At 43.8% G+C, this 23,175-nt stretch overlaps 1 protein-coding gene across 1 annotated transcript; it reads right to left on the reverse strand.

Moving 5' to 3' along the window:
• Nucleotides 1-2,380: 2,380 nt before the first annotated feature.
• LOC139469751 (cadherin-related family member 1-like) lies at nucleotides 2,381-22,160 on the reverse strand. The gene is made up of 13 exons (XM_071252028.1): nucleotides 22,106-22,160; nucleotides 14,878-14,946; nucleotides 14,251-14,411; nucleotides 12,956-13,009; nucleotides 12,341-12,430; nucleotides 11,211-11,291; nucleotides 10,317-10,445; nucleotides 9,618-9,737; nucleotides 8,636-8,714; nucleotides 8,378-8,496; nucleotides 7,326-7,532; nucleotides 5,807-5,971; nucleotides 2,381-2,764 (listed from the first exon to the last, which is right to left on the reverse strand). Exons 1-13 carry the CDS (start codon nucleotides 22,158-22,160, stop codon nucleotides 2,381-2,383), a joined length of 1,713 nt encoding a protein of 570 aa, XP_071108129.1.
• Between the last annotated feature and the right edge of the window lie 1,015 nt (nucleotides 22,161-23,175).

Consider the following 23,175-nt stretch of genomic DNA (forward strand, 5'->3'; position numbering starts at 1 on the left):
GTACACAGTTTATGTTCACAGCTGATCACAGCGAGGTTATTCCACCACTCCGACATAGCTTTAAAGGTAGCAGTGCTTTACATACTCTTATAAATAAGAGGAAGAGATTGTTTTCTTATGAACATACTGAAAAATGATATAATTATTAGTGGTGTAACGATACATCGAACTATCGATTGATTTCGATTGCTTGTCTCACGATAGTACACTGTCGATTGCAACTTGAAAGAATCGATACTATTGGCGATAGTTTGTATAACTATCGATAGTTTCGATGGTTAATTTGTTTGGTACATTTAGTTTCTTAAAAAACATAGAAACAACTCCTATGATCATCTAACCTCTGTCGTGCTTTCGTTTGGATTGCACTACTTTGTCTGCTTGATTTAGAAATACGTCCCATAGCTACTCGTCGCTAGGCAACATTGACAAGATGGCGGACGCCACATGTCAGTTTTTGTCAACTTTGTTTCCTAATTGATATGTTGAATCGCATTTAGTCATTCAGTGAATGCCAATGTGACAATTAGTTTGACAGTTTGTAAAGTCTAATAATAGTCATTCAATCACATTCATTCACATTGGTGCTAAAACTTGTTTTCTTCTCATTTCATGTTTTCTTTACAAATAGTATCAGAAAGTTATAATTACTTTGATGGTGTCAGTCAAAATGCTGAAATATATGCTGCTAAAGCCTGCTATAATTGCAAGTGAAAACTATCGCAATAGTATCGCAATAGTAGGGCCACTATCGCAATAGTATCACAATAGTTGTTTTAACTATCGCAATAGTATCGCAATAGTAAAAAATGCCTCAATAGTCACCCCTAATAATTACAGTGTCTACATGTCATTTTACAGAGAATACCATTCATCAGGTGGCATATGTGTTTTGTGGACGGGATATTGATAATATAGAACAAATGCATAAAGGTGTACATAAATATGAAAAATAATAAGGTTATACATGCATTTTCAAAAAGCGGTAACAGAAAGGTTTTAAATTACTAGGTATAAACATGGCTATATTGCAAACTGTTAATCAGAATGATTGCTTTCTTGTTATTTGTTTTACTTATTGCGCAAATGTTTTGGTAAAAAAATGATAACACTTATGTTATCGAATAAAATGCATCGTGACTAAGATGTTACATAACATTAAACATAGGTTCCCTGTCAAAACTAGCCAAGGAACTTCAAATGGACGGATATGCATGTCAGCTATAAAATATATTTTACAACACCCATAACATCATGGACATAAACATCAAACACCACTCCACACTGATCTAACAAGTCATACATTCAGAGGGTTAAAATAACAACAAAGTAAAATCGAATTTGAAAACCAATCAATGCGTCCTTATCCGATGAATCGGTGTCTATGAGATCACTGTCACATAACGGACTCAGTATGTCATCCATATCTGATCGTGCAGGCCACACATTGTTTGATGTATTTGATCACCCAGGAACGCCATCGTAAGTTAGTGAAAGATCCCAATCAATATTTTATTGTTCTTTTTCACTTTTTAGCAGTATTATATAAAAACTACCCGTCCCGACTTAAAACATATCACAGGCTCACTTTGATTTTCTTACAGATGTTAATGCATAATCAAAACATAACACAATTATATACCTAATAGCCTCACGACCCAGCCCAACTCGGCAGCTCCTTAGACCCGCCCCTTTTCGGAATACTTCCTACTCCCTAACCCCGCCCATATTCGATCTACTCCCATATTCCCGAGGAAAGGGACTATAAAAGTCCATTTTCCACCCTTGTCGAACTAAGCTGGAAATATAGAGTTATATTTTGGTTGGACTAACGAGTCTATGCAAAGTCCAATCGAAAATACGTAACGAAATCGACATCCGGTTCGTAAACTGCCGTGCAGATTTCGGCCGATTGCAAGATTTGCAAAGCATGTGTACCGCCAACTCGGCGTCAACAGACATTTTCCAAACCCTTTTATGTTTTTAATCAAAGTGCTCACGTGATCTGATGCACTTCGCGAAGAAAGACCCGTTTTATTACAACATAGATTTTGATTATCAATCAGGAGGTCCTCACTGGACGCCGCCATTTTGTTTGAACCAAATGCAAGTGATACGAGAGATGGAATCTGATTGGTCAATAGGAGGGACATAACTCGTAATTGCCACTGGTGGCGCTACGATCGAGAACAGAAATTCCAGTCAAGTAACTCCCTTGCCTCGGGAAGATGGCCTACTCCCTTACCCCGACCCTTTTGGCATACTAGCCACTCCTTAAAGTCGATATACTTTCTACTCTCTAACCCCGCCCCTACTCGGCATACTCCATACTCTCTAACCCCGCCCCAGTCGGTATATTTTCTACCCTCTAACCCTGCCCCTACTCAGCAAACTCCCCATTCCCCAGTCTAGGACAGACCGAGATCTCGGGGTCGACCTCCACCATCTCGGTAGTGCTGGGGTTGTGGAGGCCGTGGTTGGTGAAGTCGTTGGTGGGGCGTTTCTTGATGTAGTACTTGGAGCCGGTTCTGTTGAGTCCTTCCTTCCGACTCCGGGCCCGCATCAGGTGACAGATGATGATGGAGGTGAGGATATTGAGGAGGACCAGGAAACCCACGACGAAGACCACGATGTCTGACGTTGTGAGGATGTTCTCCTCCAGGGGTGCGGGGGTCGTCGACGGCTCCCCCACCTGCTCTATCGTCAACACTACGCTGGCCTTGCCGAAATAGTTCTCCACGGTGTTGATTTCACGGGCGATAACCTGAAACATAGACCTCCACTCTCAAAGACCGACCATTTAATATTCGGGGGATATCCCAAAAAACCATACCGTATTCGACGGGGGCTATTTTTTAATATAATTTTGGTGAGAAAACAGAGTTGAAAGATCGTAAATTTCAGGCTTAAATGATACAAAAGAAAAGTGCGTATTATACACGGCAGATATAGTTTTCAGAATTCAATTGTCCATAATTAAGAGTGCATATAACACACAAGAGCGTATTTTTCACGAATAAATAAGTCTTGTGTACATTGATCAATCGGAAGGGGTGCTAATTGGGATTGTTCAATAGCCAATATATTAGCAAATATCGCAGTGGACGCTTATTAGAGCGAGGCGTTTATTACGTCGAATACGGTATGTATATGTCTCCGAAAATTCTAAATAAAAATATATACCTCTGACTGTTGGAAAAAAAATGCCTGCCACAAACATTACATTGTTGCAAGGTGTTTTTCTTTATAAGAAATTCAGACTCATAGTTTTAAAAACAAACAAAATATATCTGGTTTTGTAGCTGCAGCTGAAACATATCTAATTCCAAATTCCAACACACCACCCAGAAGCCAGGCTCAAACGCCTAACCAAGTTGCTGCCAACTTTCACCAGACTGCTGAAGTACGAGTTACGGGTCTGACGGTTAGAAATCGTCTACATGCATCTCATCTCCATGCTCGACGGCCACGTGTTGTGCCGCCCCTAGCAAACCGCCATGTTGCCAACTGACGTCAATGGCGTACACAACGTCGATACTGGGGTAATCGTCGCTGGTCTCGTGTCATGGTATCAGATGAATCCCGGTTTCACTTTGCACTTCCTTGGTAGGCGTGGTCATGCCTGGCGACGTCGACATGAACGTCAAGCCAGTGTCAACCTGAGATGTCATGACAGATTTGGCGGTGGATCGGTTATGGTGTAGGGAGGCTTCACTATGAACCCCACTCCATATTTTCCAAGAAAGGGTCACTGGACAGTACAATCGGGACAACATACTGACACCCTCTGTTGTCCTGTTTGCAAGGCGTATGGGTTAACATAATTGACGTTTTGTCTTTCGGGACAACAACGCCCGTGCTCATCGTGCACGAATCCAACGTCAACTTAAACATTTCTCATCCTACCCCTAGCGCCCTTCGACCGCCTCCGTGGTCTAATGGTAGAGCGTCCGCCCGGAGAGCGGAAGGTCCGGGGTTCGATCCCCAGCCGCGTCATATCAAAAGACGTTAAAAGATGGTACTTGTTGTTACCCTGTCTGGCGCTCGGTATTAAGGGGCCGAAATCTGCACGGCAGTTTACGAACCGGATTTCGATTTCGTTACGTATTTTCGATTGGACTTTGCATAGACTCGTTAGTCCAACCAAAATATAACTCTATGTTTCCAGCATAGTTCGGCAAGGGTGGAAAGTGGACTTTTATAGTCCCTTTCCTCGGGAATATAGGAGTAGACCGAATATGGGAGGGGTTAGGGAGTAGGAAGTATTCCGAAAAGGGGCGGGTCTAAGGAGCTGCCGAGTTGGGCTGGGTTGTTAGGCTATTAGGTGATGGCGTTAGGTTTTGATTATGCATTAAACTGCGGCATGGTATCTCAGTGAGCTAGCACTATAAATCGGCATCAGTCCGGACTAGTACAAGCAGCCACACACGCACACATACACGAGCATGCACGTCGCTATATAAGTGCAATAATCTTGGACGCGACGTTAAACCCCATTTCACCTCACCTCACCTATCGTCCTTCATGATCGCCATACGTCACAACCGGTTGTAATGTGTTCCCAATTCGTTCATTATTATGCGGGAAGGTAATATCTATTTCGTTACACGCTATTGGCTTTTGTAATTTGCCATTTTCGATATTTCACGCTACGAATTAGCTGTGAAACGTTATTTCTCAACAGTCTTTTTATGGTGAATTTGCAAATACATAACACGTTTTCTATGAAATGTCTTTTTTTCGCTCTTGTTAATTGTTATTATATTCATTATCTTTTTTTTATGTCGAAACCGGGAATTCCATGTAGTAAATGTGGGGGACAGTTGCCTAAAAATAGAAAAGAAACGCCCAAAATGGTCCGTCTGACAAGTTGTCAACAAGTTTAAATGTTACAGTAATATGAGACGCAGGCCTAGTTTATACAAGCAAAAACATCGACTTGATAATGATCTAGCCACTATCAGATTGATCACGGACCAGAAATCTATATACGTTTATGGATTGATAAGTAAAGATGAATTATTCCTTATCTCTATGAAATATGAACAAAATATACTTTATATTGATTGCGAAATGGATGGCACAGTTAGCTGTGATCTTTGAAAAGGTGTCTGAATTACCTGTGAACAGTTATTGGGCAAATGCATTCCCTAGCCTGTATTATCATACAACCATTTCCAGAAACTCATTTATGTTACAATTTTGGAAATTTTAACTTATTTCCGATTATTCCCAACCCTTTTAAACAATATATATGTGTTGTGTTTATATGATGTTGTTTGTTTGTTTTTTAACACCGCATTCAGAGATATTACAGGTATATGACGGCGGTCTGTAAATAATCGAATCTGGACCAGACAATCCTGTGATTGACCTCATGAGCATCAGTCCACGCAATTGTGATAGGATGACATGCATTAACAAGTCAGGGAGCCTGACCATCCGATCCCGTTAATCGCCTCTGACGACAAGTATAGCCTCCTCTATGGCAAGCATGGGTTGCTGAAGACCTATTCTACCCCGGATCTTCACGGGTCTGATGTTGTAGATAGGTGTGTGTGTGTGTGTGTGTGTGTGTGTGTGTGTGTGTGTGTGTGTGTGTGTGTGTGTGTGTGTGTGTGTGTGTGTGTGTGTGTGCGTGTGCGCGCGTGTGTGTCTATCTATATATACATGTTTGTTGTAGGAATACTTGTGTGTTTATATGAATACATGTCTGTTGTTATGTACACATGTGTGTTGAGTTTACATGCGTGTTGTTATGTCACAAACAGCATCATTATCGTCATCGATATGATCACCAACTTACTTCAAACGTGACGTGCGTCTGTCCCAGAGCTCGGAGCGCCGAGGCGTCGACCACCCTGATGAGGACGTTAGCCTCGGAGAACACTTCTCTCGGACTGGGTTCAAAGATGGTCACGGGTTGTCCCCCTTGTTCTATGCTCAGTACAAACGTTGCACTTTTCCCGGTCTGAAAGTCAACAAAATAGCCGTCAGAGTTACGGCTGGAAAACAGAAGCTATCAACTATGCCAAATTCATATCACATGCCAGGGTATGTAGACAGCATCGTTGAGCGGTTCCACGTTATATAACTCCCTACTGTGTTTAGCACTGGTTGCAGCAGATACATGTATGCAGTGTGTCGCACGCACTCAAGGCAAGTTTCACTAACTCAAGCACTTAAGTAACGAATAATTCTTGTCTTGAAGTCATCAAGCAGCACAGAATTAACAAGTGGGAATAAGAGTTATATCTTAAAGGGCAAGTTCACACGGAAATGAACCATTTTTTCTTGTACTTTTTCCACATTAAAAGTGTTAACATAGAAGTATCATAGACAAAAATATAAAAACATCATATTGATTAACATATTTATTGCACTAAAACGATTTATATTTTGCACATTTACCAAGTGTTCTATTTCCATAACAAAAACACCATGGCTTATGCCCCTTGCAATATGACGTCATTGGTGCCAATTGATAAACATTATGACGTCATCATGCTTTGTTAGAGCCGCTTCACGTGGTGTAGGTACAGTTTTGTGATTCTAGCATCTCAGATGCCAGCCAGAATTGTGTTATGCTGAGTCACCACTGCGCCGGAGTGTGTCGTAGACCATGTTGTTTTACCGCAAACTGGTCCTTGATATCTTTTGCGTTGAGAATAGACAGGGACCCAGTTGAATTGGCACCAATTACGTCATACTCTAAGGGGGATAACTCAGGCCTATTTCGCTCGTAAAACGAAGGCCTCATAACGGCATATCACTTTCACACTATTGTGAGCTTCCTACTTTCACTGTGAAAAAAAATGAGTGTATATTTTCAAACACAGATACTAACTAATTCTAAAATTGCGTTTTGTTTAGAAAAAGAAAGAAAGTGATTTTTGCGTGTACACTTCCCCTTTAACTAGTTATGTTTAACATTTGTGCTTTAAGATAATGTACCACTAAAGGAAGTTAAAGAACACTCGATTCCTTCACATTGCTATAGTTAAACTGTCATGGCATGACATATTAACTATCATAATATGAAACAATCAGGTGTTCTCTAACTTCTTTTGAGTAGCATATGAGAAGATTTGAGTGGTCCCCCTGTACAAATCGAAACTGGTACGCTGACGTAATTGTGCTTCAATTCCTGAGCATTCTGGGTAATGTCTGTCATAGAACACCGTGAATAGTCCATGAAATAGTGTTCACAAAAAACACGTGTTTGTGCTTACAATTACCATCCTGTATTATCAAAATAGGAGACGTGACTGTAAGATCATGATACATTTTCACACCATTCTTTCCCGTATCTCCGTGTACAGTACCTGGTCGTTGTCAAAGACTTGCATGTACCCATCGCCTTCAAAGTAGATGAGCGAGTTGTCGGGGATGTCGTTCCTGACGAAAGCAGTGTAGGGGGTGGATGTGTTGAAGGTCGGAGCGTTGTCGTTGACGTCTTCCACTGTGGCGTAGACGTTGACAGTCTTCGTGATGTTGCCGTACTGGGGCCACGTCTCGTTTAGTTCAGTGGCCTGACAAAATGGTGGACGTAAATACTGTACTTCACAGAGTAAATCATGGCTTTTGTAATGGGAATGGCAGCTAGTTCCAGAGTTCCCAGTGGAGCTAGGTCTAACGTTGGACGTCGATTCAGCACATCGTTTACAAAGTAGCCTATGCGCTACGAACATCTCCCCTAGCCAAAGGCATTAATTATATATAACTAACTATAAAAGTCCAGTTTCCACCCTTGCCGAACTCCTATTGACCAATCAGATTCCACCACTCATGTCACTTATATTTGTTTCAAATAAAATGGCGGCGCCCTATCAAGATGATCTGAACGATAATCAAGATCTATATTGTAACAGAACTGGCCTTACCTCGTGAAGTGCATAAAATCACTTGAGGACCTTGATAAAAAGCATGAAAGGTTTTGCAAAATATCTCTCAAAGCCCAGTTGGCGGAACACAAGCTTTGCATATCCTTCAGTCGACGGAAATCTACACGTTGAAATCCATGTTGTTTACGACCCGGATGTCTAGTTCGTTACGCGATTTTGATTGGACTATGCTTGCCTCAGTAGTCGGGCCAAAATATAACTCTTGGATCCCAGCCAAGGGTCGAAACTGGACTTTAACTCTCAGTTAACTCCCTTGCGTCGGGAAGATGGCTACGAACGTCTTAATGTTTGTGTGCTGCAGTGAATGACCGAGAACCTTGGGTTCAGTACCACTAAGAAAATGGTTTCAGCGTCAGCACATGTGATGAAAGACTCGTGATGTAGACGTTCAACACTGGTACATGTCCTTGATCTGGGCGGCGGGGACAGGGACTTCAAATGGCGGCTAAGCCGAAAGTGAATGATGACCCTACCTGCACCAGGAGGTCAAACACGCCGTTGACATCGATGACGTTGGGTGCTTCCCTGTCCAGCGACTGCTTCGTTGTAATGACGCCACTCGTCTCGTCGATGGAGAAAAGTTCTGTATTGCCTGTGTAATTAGAATGGTTAAACATGTAACGTTAAATAAAACCCTATAGAACATGTTAGACATTAACACTGACACCCTTTGACGCATGAGTATCCATATTTACCCACTGTAATTACCTATTGCAGTGACCTATGTTTACCTTTTATGATGGCGTATTCGACGGAATTACTGACGCCCCTGTCGCCGTCTTCAGCCTGAACCTGTATCACGGATGTATTCTGATAAAAAAGAAAAATATTTATCGATCAAATTAATTTGACGAAGGCTGACATTATCAGTGATAAAGTTCAGTTAGAATATATACGTATATCAACATACACAGATTCTGGAATGTTAAATGCCTGTATACCCTACCGGGGTACGGCTACAGGGGTGTTCTCTACCACGTGTACAGCTGCAGGGGTGTTCTCTACCACGTGTACAGCTGCAGGGGTGTTCTCTACCACGTGTACAGCTACAGGGGTGTTCTCTACCACGTGTACAGCTACAGGGGTGTTCTCTACCACGTGTACAGCTGCAGGGGTGTTCTCTACCACGTATACAGCTGCAGGGGTGTTCTCTACCACGTGTACAGCTACAGGGGTGTTCTCTACCACGTGTACAGCTGCAGGGGTGTTCTCTACCACGTGTACAGCTACAGGGGTGTTCTCTGCCACGTGTACGGCTACATGGGTGTTCTCTACCATGTGTACAGCTACAGGGATGATCTCTACCACGTGTACAGCTACAGGGATGTCCTCTACCACGTATACAGCTACAGGGGTGTTCTCTGCCACGTGTACAGCTACAGGGGCGTTCTCTACCACGTGTACAGCTACAGGGATGTTCTCTACAACGTGTACGCTACAGGGGTGTTTTCTGCCACGTGAACAGTTACAGGGGTGTCCTCTACAACGTGTACAGCTACAGGGGTGTTCTCTACCACGTGTACAGCTACAGGGGTGTTCTCTACCACGTATACAGCTACAGGGGTGTTCTCTGCCACGTGTACAGCTACAGGGGCGTTCTCTACCACGTGTACAGCTACAGGGATGTTCTCTACAACGTGTACAGCTACAGGGGTGTTCTCTGCCACGTGTACAGCTACAGGGGTGTCCTCTACTACGTGTACAGCTACATACTGCGAGGTTGTTCTCCACCACGGCTGCCCTGTAGACATCAAACAGGAAGAAGGGGGGCGTGTCCTGCACATCCTGCACGAGGACCTCCAGCGTGGTCGTCTCGTTCAGCCCGTCCTGGTCCTACAGATACACGAGGGATGTCAGCGGGAACAGTAGCTACTTGTGTTGTTACTTTCACCTCGTTACTTACACTAACACAATGACCCCGGCGGAACCTGTATTTCTAATATGATTTAATTATATACACCATGCATGTCTCGGACTGCGAATAACGGGACACATGTATATCGTTTGGGGCGATAGGGGCGAGGTGATGTGGGGTGAATTGAGGAGGGATGAAATGGATTTCGATATCAAGATTATTTTATCTAAATAGCGACGTGCATGTACGTGTGTACTCGTGTGCGTGTGCTTGTGCGTGTGCGTGTGCGTGTGCGTGTGCGTGAGTACTAGCGGGCGTGCGTGTGTGTTTGTTTGTACTAGTCCGGACTTTTCCCGATTTTTTAGTGCAGCCCTCTGAGGTACCTTGCCGCTTTTTAACATAGATATCCAACTCGGGCACATCATACTTAGCCGACCAATCCTTGTTTCATCCCCCTAATTTCACACGCTTCTCTTGAAATATTGAAATATTAGCGAGTGTCCCACAACACCACGAGTATTAGTGTATGTGTACAGAATATTACAGGTAGAACCTACCGAGGCGACTATGGTGACGGTGTAGGCGTTCCTCTTTTCATAGTCCAGGCTCTGTAGCAGGAAGATGTCGGCAGTAAACTCGCCCGTCTGGTTGACGCCAAATAAGTCATCAGTTACACCATCCGGGGCCTAAAAGGTTGAAAATTTATTCGGGCATACCGACAGCAAACCCCCTTCCCTACACGTGTGTTTTATGTGAACTCTCATCCTCTATGATGCAGGGTATTTTATATCCATTCTATTAGGATAAATACCCTGGACACATCAGCTACAATAGCTTCGTTTGGGAAGTGACGTCATCACCTCTGTTATAGTCATACACGTGGTAAATTAGAGTGCAAGCGTCTCAAATCTTGTTAACGCTGCCGTGAACAATATTGAAGTAAAGGTGCACCAGATGGAAGAGCTCTCATTACTGAGCAGATGCCAGTTTTGCCAGTTTGGTACATCTGGTGAACAGGTATGACACTGTTGTTTAACGCCGCAGTATTCCATCTATATGACGGCGGCCTGTAATTAATCGAGTGATTGGACCAGGTTATCCAGTGCTTGATATCATGAGCATCGGTCCACGCAAGTCAGCGAGCCTGACCACCTGATCTCGTTAGTTGCCTCTTACGACAAGCATAGTCGCCTGTTACGACAAGCAGGGGTTGCTCAGACCTATTCTAACCCAGATTTTCCCGGGTAGGTATGACACTGATAAACCAATGATCATTAAAGGCGCGAATCATGAATCACAAACATCTGGCCCTCCCCCCCGGCCTGGATAAAGCACAGAACAGTGAAGGAAGCACTGTCCCACCCGAGCCTCTACTGTTTGAACCAACGTCCCAAGGTATATGTGAACAGAGGTGAAATCTCCATCAAACGGAAGTTGCAATATGCTGGTACCAGTGTGAATTCCACAATAGGGCCATTGTCGGGGTCGGGGGCGCTGACACCGGAGAATATCACCTCGCCAACATCCGCGTTCTGGAAGAAGAGAGGTCAAAGAGAAACGTGAGTGAGTGAGTGAGTGAGTATGGTTTTACGCCGCTTTTAGCAATATGCCAGCAATATCACGGCGGGGGACACCGGGATTGGGCTTCACACACTGTACCCATGTCGGGAATCGAACCAGGATCTTCGGCGTGTCGAGCGAACGCTTTAACCACTGGGCTACCCGACCGCCCCAGAGAAACTAGAACGTATGAGGGCGCAACAGTACTGGGAGACATACCCAGCTGGTTTGTTTGTTTGTTTGTTTGTTTGTTTGTTTGTTTGTTTGCTTGTTGTTTAACGCCATACTCAGCAATATTCAAGCTATATGACGACGGTCTGTAAATAATCGATTTTGGACTAGACATTCCAGTGATCGATATCATGAGCATCGATCCACGCATTTGGGATACGATGACATGCTTCAACCAAGTCAACGAGCCTGACCACCCGATCCCATTGGTCGCCTCTTACGACAAGCTTTGTCCTTTTTTACGGCAAGCACGGGTTGTTGAAGACCTATTCCGACCCGGCTCCTCACGGGATGCTGGTTTGTCAGACTCGATGCAAGCATAAAAAATAGTTTTAACATGTACAGGGATTAACTGAGAGATTATCAAATGTATATTGCAACAAGTATATGTTAGTAAGCCTGTCAAATTCTACAAATATCAGTGTTGTAAAGAAAGCAGCATTTTACTTGAACTAATTATGTTCTTTACGGGGGAGGTGGGGCAGCCTAGTGGTTAAAGCGTCACGCCGAAGACCCGGGTTGGGTTTAACGTCGCTTTTAACAGTAGTCCAGTTATATCACGGCGTGTCAGCTTAATGTGGGTGGAAAGCCCGAAGTGATGCAGATCTCGGACGTTTACCACGACGATGAAACCCACGGGCACGGGCATGGTGCTGACAAACCTAGAAACATAATCGGGGCGAACCGTATTTGATATCAAAAGACACTCGAGTGAGATTATTTACATATATGAATGTGATCACAGTTACTTTCGCCTCTGTATAATTGCTGAATGTTGTAAAGCACTGACCTCCAGGGGCTGACATCTGTACGGCTTGTTGACGAAACTTGGCGGGTTGTCATTGACATCATTGATGCGCAACAGGGTAGATATGGTTACCTAAAAGATCATCAAAATAGCGAGTAAAGTAAACTACGTTTATAACGAACACGCTTACAACGAACTGACGATATAACGAAGTTTTTTTGTCCTGGCCATTTGCCGTTATAACCGTAGTTCGTTATAAGCATATTATATACACCATAGTAATGTATATATGCTTATAAAGAACTACGGTTATAACGGCAAATGGCCAAGACAAAAAAAAACTACTATGGGGTATATTTGCTTATGACGAACTACGGTTATAACGAACTAAAACTAGTGGTCCCTCCTAGTTCGTAATAACCGTAGTTTACTAGCAACGCATCCGTCAACTGCCATACCATTCTGGGCGGTATGGTGAATAACTTTAAGAAAAGCGCTTTGTTTGGAAAATGTTAACATTGGCGACAATGCCAATACATTTTTAGATAAAATAATACACAGTTAATATGATGAAAAGACTATCAAATATGTATATGTCCTGCCAATATGTGGACATGTCGTATACACAATGTCAGGTTTACTAGAGTGAAACAGTACCCCATTGAAGCCTGGGCTGTTTGCGCTGAAGAATATCCTTCGAGATTCTGGTTCCTGAAAACACAGACAGAAACATTGTACAATTACATGACCGATAGTTCTGTTGTATGTCCAACACAATGTCGTAGGATCAATGACAAGGGATGTCACTCTGTAATTTAAATGACATTCAATTCTGAAAATACATACATCGTCCGGTTATGTTTCGATTTTGCACAACGTATTGTTATGCAGGCCTTTCTATAACATTAAGACTTCCCTCAGAGTAAGGCGTTAGGCAGCGATTCCAGTTATGTATTTGATTAAGAAATATATATATCATTCAAGAAAATTACCAACAATCGTTTATGTCAATTCCATATTATCTCTGGGTCAATACATGTTGTGAACATTACTTGCGTCATATGAATAACTGTGACACTGTCTGTGTGTAATAATAATGATATTAATAATAATAATAATAATAATAATAACACAGATGTCCATCCATGGCACGACCCACAATGTGTAGAGTGCGTCATGGAAAATGATAAATACAAAATTCTTTGGAATAGGGACGTATCCTGGCCAACAAACCTGATCTTTTGACACTTATGTGACTGACAAATTCAGGAAAAAACATGGCAAATGTGCAGACCTCGCTTTCGAAATGTCACGCTTGCATCCCAAATACCAAGTTGTCCGACTCTCCATTGTTCTCGGTGCCTTAGGTTTGGTACATCCCAATCTGTTGACTGACATTGGGAGAGTGCTCGGGTTTGCTACTAGGAATACAGCCCTTCTGACAATCTGGGTAATACAGAAGGCTGCAGTGTTGGGGAGTCTTCACATTCTCCGAAAGGTTCTGGGTGGGTTTGACTAGGCAGCGCTGTCTGAGCTGCGTGTAGAGAGGGCAAGGGCCCTGAGCTGATGATGAGCCTAACCAGCCTGACTGGGCCAGGATCACCGAAACCCTCTTTGCTGCATTTTTTAATTTAATCTGTACATAATAATAATAATCCATTTATATGGCGCTGAACTCCAAGCATGAGCATGCTCTAAGCACTTAGACATGGTGTAATTTGAGGAACCAGTAACTGCTATGTGACGTTTGGGTACAAGAAACAAACTCACTGGGACTGCCAAATATTGAAGACAACTTTCCCTTTAACTACTTCTCCATGTCTATAAAGAGGGTCACTGTATTGGCCGTGTTAAATGGTAAGTTCAATCTATTAAAAGTGGGTGTTTTTCATCGCAGATCATCTCTGCGTATACTTTGTTCATTGCAGAAAACTTTCATCACGAATACTCACAAAATCTCTGTCGAGTTGTGTGGCGAGGGTGGCGCTAGCGTTGTACGTGTTGTTGTCACTGGTTATGGTTTCCGAGACGTTCACCAGCATCGCAGTGTCGTCGCTAGCAGTGAGTATGGTGATGTCGGCACCCACGGCTGTCAGATTTAGCAGTAGCGTACCTGAAAGTGCACTTCTCGCGCTGTATTCAGAGTTACTGAGTGGAGTCTCGTCTCGTCTCGTTTGTTTTGTTCGTTTTTTTGTTTAACGCCGCACTCAGGATTATTCCAGCTATATGACAGCGGTCTGCAAATAATCGAGTCCAGTGATTGATGTCATGAACATCGATCCACGCAATTGGGACAGGATGACATGCATCAACCAAGTCAGCGATACCGACCACGCGATCCCGTTAGTCGCCTTTTACGGCAAGCATAGGTTGCTGAAGACCTATTCTACCCCGGATCTCCACGGGCAAACATTTCAAATAATATGGTAAACATTTCAAATAACATACTGCAGGGTGTTACATATGTTTTTAAAGGATAACGTTTGTTGTGGTGTAATCTAGGTAAGTTTACTTAACACTGCATTCTATATACAGTTGCTGGTAGCTCTAAATATAATATCAGAGTGTAAATCACGTACCAATTGATGTGTCTTCGCTAAAAAAAATTATTGGCGTTACAGTTCCCCACACTGGTATCGCTGCATGCCCTGGAATAAGTAATACCAAACATTTTGGATTAAAAAAACACGACAACGATAGTTAGACGGCCTAACTATTGTTAACACCGACTACCTAAACATACATAAGTCCATATATTAAATTAAATTTTGATTTCTGCTCATCCTCAAATTACTTGGAGTCAACGTTTTGGGGTCAACTTCACCGTTCCTCGCGACAGGCTCAACAGGTCACGTTACCCGTTATACCTGATTACCTGAGGTGAGGTGAAATTGGGTTTAACGTCGCGTCCAAGATTATTGCACTTATATAGCGACGTGCATGCACGTGTATGTGTGTGTGTGGCTGCTTGTACTAGTCCGGACTGATGCCGATTTATAGTGCTAGCTCACTGAGATACCATGCCGCAGTTTAACATGAATACCCCACTCAGACACAGTATACTGACTCCGAGCCGACCAGTCCTTGTTTTAGACTCTTAATGCCGAGCGCCAGACAGGGTAACAATAAGTACAATCTTTTAACGTCTTTTTGTATGACGCGGCCCGGGATCGAACCCTGGACCTTCCGCTCTCCGGGCGGACGCCCTACCCGTTTTCGACCTGACTGGGTTTCAGTGAATGTAGAATTGAGGTGAGGTGAAATGGGGTTTAACGTCGCGTCCAAGATTATATAGCGACGTGCATGGATGTGTGTGTGTGTGTGTGTGTGTGTGTGTGTGTGTGTGTGTGTGTGTGTGGCTGCTTGTACTCGTCCGGACTGATGCCGATTTATAGCGCTAGGCCACTATTATACCATGAATACCCCACTCAGACACAGTATACTGACTACGAGCCGACCAGTCCTTGTTTTAGCTGCTTAATGTCGAGGGCCAGACAGGGTAACAACAAGTGCCATCTTTTAACGTCTTTTGGTATGACGCGGCCGGGGATCGAACCTCCCGCTCTCCGGGCGGACGCTCTACCGATAGACCATGGCTCAGGTGGTCGTGTGTAGAAGAACGTCAGGGTTGCTTCTTAAAGCAATTTCGATTTTCCTTTGAGTGAGTTCGCCGGACACATCCATCCAAGTATAGAAAACTGGATACTTAACCACCTAGTCATGACAAAGTTGGGAAGATAACAGTACCTAGCAATCTACATTGTAACAGGAGAAATACGAGTAGCAATAATGAGTTAATAGTACAGATGATGATGATGATGATGATGATGATGATGATAATAAAAGCCTATTTATATTGCGCATATTTCTACACCACTCTGGGGTATGCTTAAAGCGCTATTATTACTCCGGTCACTTGATCAGTGTACACTCAAGAATCATTCTCAGCTCCCTGGGAAGTATACAACCCAAGCTCACTCTACCTAAATATAAAGCCATGGTGATACGACTACACAATCTTCAAAATCTGCGAACATAAATCGTACTTTATTGCATGCTGCCGACGCAGCATTCCTCGATGTCAAATGTATCGCTCCGAATAGTAAGGTATATGACAATGATGACGAGGACAGTGACTACTTCAGTACCCGAAAGGGGAATTCTTTGTATATGTAAAGTGTAAACAGAATGACCCCATAAGATTTGATATACACAACATAAGGGAAAGTCCTAAAGGGTAAAAGCAAGACAGCGTTTAACAAGCAGTTAAAAGAGTGAGTCAGTTGGGTTTAACACCGCTTTAAACAACATTCCAGCTATATCATGGGTGTCAGCTTAATGTGGGAGTGATGCAGGTCTCAGACGTTTACAGTTTGATATACCCCACGGGCACGGAAAAGGTGCTGACAAACCTAGAAACATCGGGGCGAAACGAACCACCATTCAAAAAACGATTGGTAGTTGGGATTAATAGATCTAATGTGATAGATGTGTTTGTTTTAAAACATATACTGTATATGTGGAATGTGGACGGAATGTCTCTTTAGTGAAATATTTGTTAACATTTTTGAAGAGCCTTCCGAAGGACGCCCGCTTCATTTATCCGACACTACTGACTACAAATACATCATATAAAGATCTTAGACATAGTTGCCGAAGGCGTTTCCATCTAAATCCACAGGAAGAAACAGAAAGACAACCCTTGTTTATGGTTTTGTGAAACATGAGAACTTCTGGTTATTGTATTTTGCTTCATGCGTGCCCCAGTCTGTTTGCTGCAAGCACCTAGCGGGCCAATATGTTCATAAATCACCGATGTCTGCACACACATGATCTTTACCGGGTTGTAACCTACATCGTGTTATCGACATCGAGCACGCAATATAGCGTTCGTGACCCCTCTTGGAATTCCGGGGCGATTGATACGCGGTCAAAAGTATAATCAGAAAGTGTCGGCATCATGCTGGCCAGTAAAAAACAATACATCACGACTAGGAAAACAAATGTACATCAATACTAGGGAACACTAACATACACCACCACTAGGAACACCAACATACATCACCACCAGGAACACCAACATCACTTACAACATACTACACCCTCACACCACCTACACCCTCACACTACCTACACCCTCACACCACCTACACCCTCACACCATCTACACCCTCACACCACCTACACCACCTACACCACCTACACCCTCACACCATCTACACCCTCACACCATCTACACCCTCACAACCACCTACACCCTCACACCACCTACACCCTCACACTACCTACACCCTCACACCACCTACACCCTCACACCATCTACACCCTCACACCACCTACACCACCTACACCACCTACACCCTCACACCATCTACACCCTCACACCATCTACACCCTCACACCATCTACACCCTCACACCACCTACACCCTCACACCACCAACACCCTCACACCACCTACACCACCAACACCCTCACACCACCTACACCACCTACACCCTCACACCATCTACACCCTCACACCATCTACACCCTCACACCACCTACACCCTCACACCACCTACACCCTCACACCATCTACACCCTCACACCACCTACACCACCTACACCCTCACACCACCTACATCCTCACACCACCTACACCCTCACACCACCTACACCACCTACACCCTCACACCATCTACACCCTCACACCATCTACACCCTCACACCATCTACACCCTCACACCATCTACACCCTCACACCACCTACACCACCTACACCCTCACACCACCTACACCCTCACACCGCCAACACCCTCACACCACCTACACCCTCACACCACCTACATCCTCACACCACCTACACCCTCACACCGCCTACACCCTCACACCATCTACACCCTCACACCATCTACACCCTCACACCATCTACACCCTCACACCATCTACACCCTCACACCATCTACACCCTCACACCATCTACACCCTCACACCACCTACACCACCTACACCCTCACACCACCTACACCCTCACACCGCCTACACCCTCACACCACCTACACCCTCACACCCCCTACACCCTCACACCACCTACACCCTCACACCGCCTACACCCTCACACCACCTACACCCTCACACTACCTACACCCTCACACCACCTACACCCTCACACCACCTACACCCTCACACCACCTACACCCTCACACCACCTACACCCTCACACTACCTACACCCTCACACCACCTACACCCTCACACCACCTACACCCTCACACCACCTACACCCCTCACACCACCTACACCCTCACACCACCTACACCCTCACACCATCTACACCCTCACACCACCTACACCCTCACACCATCTACACCCTCACACCACCTACACCCTCACACCATCTACATCCTCACACCACCTACATCCTCACACCACCTACACCCTCACACCACCTACACCCTCACACCACCTACACCCTCACACCACCTACACCCTCACACCACCTACACCCTCACACTACCTACACCCTCACACCACCTACACCCTCACACCACCTACACCCTCACAACCCCTACACCGTCACACCACCTACACCCTCACACCACCTACACCCTCACACCATCTACACCCTCACACCACCTACACCGTCACACCACCTACACCCTCACACCATCTACACCCTCACACCACCTACACCCTCACACCATCTACACCCTCACAACCCCTACACCCTCTCACCCCCCTACACCCTCACACCACCTACACCCTCACACCATCTACACCCTCACAACACCTACACCCTCACGCCACCTACACCCTCACACCACCTACACCCTACACCCTCACACCACCTACACCCTCACACCCCCTACACCCTCACACCCCCTACACCCTCACACCACCTACACCCTCATACCACCTACACCGTCACACCCCCTACACCCTCATACCACCTACACCGTCACAACACCTACACCCTCACACCACCTACACCCTCACACCACCTACACCCTCACACCCCCTACACCCTCACACCCCCCTACACCCTCACACCACCTACACCCTCATACCACGTCTCCGATCATGTTTGTGTGTGTGTGTTACCCAGGGAAACACATTTGCCTTAACTGTGGCTCAGTTTCACAATTTGTACCGATCGGATGATCCAATATGCAGACTAAAACAACATAGTAGGAAATATGTGATAATGTAGATAACGTGTTGACAGCGTCCTATGTGATCTGTTTCGGCAAAGCAACTCTGTTTTACAAAATATAATGTATTTTTAAACATTCACCAGACGTAGGTTTCAACCACACAAAAATGTGCACCCCTATCTCTGGGTTTGGCTCAGTGCATTACGGCTCCTGTGTTTACCTATATCTCAGAGTTATTGATTTTATCTGATAAATGTGGATAAGTGTCTCGCGTCAATACCATTCCACCAATGAACCTGTAAAGTCCTTAAATCTGCCACCATATATCGCCTCGGCACGTCGCAAGTACATACTATGTGTGATCTATGTTGATCAGTCGCGGGGAATTGAAAATGCGTCTGGGATACACTTGAGTTTAAACTTGAATAATTACAGTTTGGCTTTTAGAGAGGGCAATTCCATATTTTGTATTATAAAAACACAATTTCTATACTAGATTCACAGAACTTGTATAAATCATAGCATATGTTATATAGTGTGTCTATTAATATTCCGGAAATAATAATAATATAATAATAATAATAATAATAATAATAATAATAATAATAATAATAATAATAATGATGATGATGATGATGATGATGATGATGATGATGATGATGATGATGATGATAATAATATGACGTTACTTGTCATGCAGTACATAGGGAATAAAAGAGGCATATATTAACATATAGTTCAGAAATATAGACAACTAATCAAAATATATATATTTACAAATTAATAAGTAAAATTCAAATGAAGTCCATAACAATACTTCATTTCAGAACAGAGACAGTCTAGACATGCCAATATATTCTAGACTTGAGCTGGGGTTCATTTTTTTACCACCTGCTCTAGGGGTCTGAGAGACGGGGTCCTGAGGGAGTGAAGACCCCAATGCAATTCCTGGATGAAGCAAGTTACATTCCAACCCTGGCTTGAATGTCTGACAGTACATTGACATTGATGTGGAAGTAAATATTACTATATTCATAATGATTGATGGTCATTATATATTATGTATGTACATATGAAATATCTCTTGAAGCACTGGATATACGTGTAAATATGAACTATCTCTTGAAGCACTGGATATACGTGGAAATATGAAATATCTATTGAATCACTGGATATACGTGTTAATATAAAATACCTGTTGAAGCATTGGATATACGTGTACATATGAAATATCTCTTGAAGCATTGGATATACGTGTAAATATGAAATATATCTTGAAGCATTGGATATACGTGTAAGTATGAAATATTTCTTGAAGCACTGGATATACGTGTAAATATTAAATATCTCTTGAAGCATTGGATATACGTGTATATATAAAATAAATCTTGACGCATTGGATATACGTGTAAATATGAATATATATCTTGACGCATTGGATAAATGTGTGAATATGAAATATCTATTGACGTATTAGATATACGTGTAAATATAAGTTGTCTTAACTAAGTGCCATTACACCGGTAGTGAACATTCTCGAACCTCCATTAGGAGTAACACACTGCTGCGAGGACGGACATTGACAGTGATCCGGGTGAGCTAACTACCTACTTTTGAAACACAGTACCTATAACGCTATAACCGACGGGCGGGCGTCAACATGCGCTGACACCGTGTTGGTGGGGAGGAACGCACCGGACGGTTTATGAAACACTGAGAATGATAAATGAGACACATAAAATCATATTCCCCAAACAACATGCACCGATTGTCTGATTGATTAATATCTGACTATCTACATTCACAATGACAAGTAATATTTATGATATACAGTTTAACGGCACGGTAACTATATGTGTCGATATGGGTGACATATTGCACGTTCAGCTCACCTACATACCATATAAATATAATAACATGGTTTGGTTGTTTTTCAAGAAAGGGGGATTAGAGCAATACACTACTCAACTGTTGACAGGGAAAGGCTATCGCCCCCATAATGTTCTCTCTCTCTCTCTCCTCTCTCTCTCTCTCTCTGTGTCCCTCTCCCTCTCTCTCTCTCTCGCTCGCTCGCTCTCTCTCTCTCCCTCTGTCTCTCTCTCTCTCTCCCTCTCTCTCTCTCTCTCCCCTCTGTCTCTCTCTCTCTCCCTCTCTCCCTCTCTCCCTCTCTCCCTCTGTCTCTCTGTCTCTCTCTCTCTCTCTCTCTCTCTCTCCTCTCTCTCTCCTCTCCTCTCTCTCTCTCTCTCTCTCTCTCTCCTCTCTCTCTCTCTCCTCTCTCTCTCTCTCTCTCGGCGCGTGAAACATTTAGTCTCTCACTTCATGTGTTAAGTAAAGTTCCATTTACACATATCTCATATAATTCATACAGACAGAAGATTAAACGGTAAAGCTATTTAAATATCAATGTAAAGTCTGCCTTGTATGATGATCGTGTTCAACAGGAGAGTACACCCGAAGAATCCTGTGTGATGCATTGACACATCCACCCGTATTGTTATAGGCAAATTACTATGCTGATTAACAAACCAACTCGCACCATCTCACCATAACCCGCATACAAGTACCCCTCACTATGTATAGAATTATGTGTACGAAACATGCGTCAGCTTGAGCAAAACGGTACTGAAAATAAAAGTATATATTCGTATAAACTATATTCCGTCACGTACTTACCGACTGGTATAAAACAAAGGGCTGTGACAAGTAACCCGAGCTCTGAAGCCTCCATCGCAGAGCATACGATACGTATGTGTCGCCACGCACTGAAGTAAATTTGACGATTCAGGAAATCTTTTTTCCCCGTGGTCAGAGAAGCCTGTTTTATATCCCTTCGACTGTTTATCACATCTAGACACAGTGCATACAGCTTGTCTGTAGTGAGATTTGATAGCAGGCAAGCTCGGAAAATATCCTGTTTTGATAATGTTCAGCCAGGACACTCCCATTCCTTGTCAACTCGGGGAAATGTCATCCATTATACGTTGAGTATTTTCCCAAACGTGCCAATAGCCCCAGAAAGGTAAACACGCCGCCTCTATTAATTAATCTGACCGGTTAGTATATCTTCTCGTGTATAAAATACGAATCAATTAAAAGTGCGAGGCACGAATGTATCCAGTCTATGTAGGTTCTTATCTCCTAGTGCGACCCTCTCCTTAAGTGAGTTGGGTAGTGTTCAACCAAGTTATGCCGTCCCAACACGACTTTTAGCCATTAAGACAGTGCAGGGTCATCTCAATGCGGGCAGGCGTTGTCTGGAGTGCCTCCTCACATCTTACTGGTGACAAGCCAGGTCTCGCGATTAGCTTGGAGGTGGACAATAAAACAATAAAACAGGAACCAAAATACATAGTTGGGAGTTGTGGCTCCCACTATGAAAGCTTCCTATACTCGATCACTCACTCACTCACTCACTCAACCCCCTTTCTCTCCTGTCATTGTACTCTCTACCCCTCTCCCCTCACACCCCACTCCTATAGCTCCTGTCATCGTACTGTCTATCCTTGTATCCCATCTCCCCTCAAACCCCTCCCCTATCTCTCTATCTATCTCCCACCTCACCCACCCCTTTCTCTCCTGTACTCCGCAATATCTCTATCTCCCATCACACCCACCCCCTATCTCTCCTGTACTCCGCAATCTCTCTTTCTATCTCCCGTCACACCCGCCCATATCGCTCCTGTACTCCCGCAATCTCTCTATCTATCTCCCGTCACACCCGCCCCTATCTCTCCTGTACTCCG

Source organism: Haliotis cracherodii, unplaced genomic scaffold, assembly GCF_022045235.1.
Source record: "Haliotis cracherodii isolate W230 unplaced genomic scaffold, xgHalCrac1.p SCAF_2, whole genome shotgun sequence".
Classification (NCBI taxonomy): Eukaryota; Metazoa; Mollusca; class Gastropoda; order Lepetellida; family Haliotidae; genus Haliotis; species Haliotis cracherodii.

Excerpts from the sequence above, each read along its gene's own strand:
- LOC139469751 (XM_071252028.1), bottom strand. The coding sequence starts at position 22,160 with ATGGAGGCTTCAGAGCTCGGGTTACTTGTCACAGCCCTTTGTTTTATA. Across the intron at positions 13,010-14,250 it reads CACAACTCGACAGAGATTTT|GAACCAGAATCTCGAAGGAT; the intron begins GTGAGTATTCGT and ends CTGTGTTTTCAG. Across the intron at positions 9,738-10,316 it reads CCGTCACCATAGTCGCCTCG|GACCAGGACGGGCTGAACGA; the intron begins GTAGGTTCTACC and ends GTGTATCTGTAG.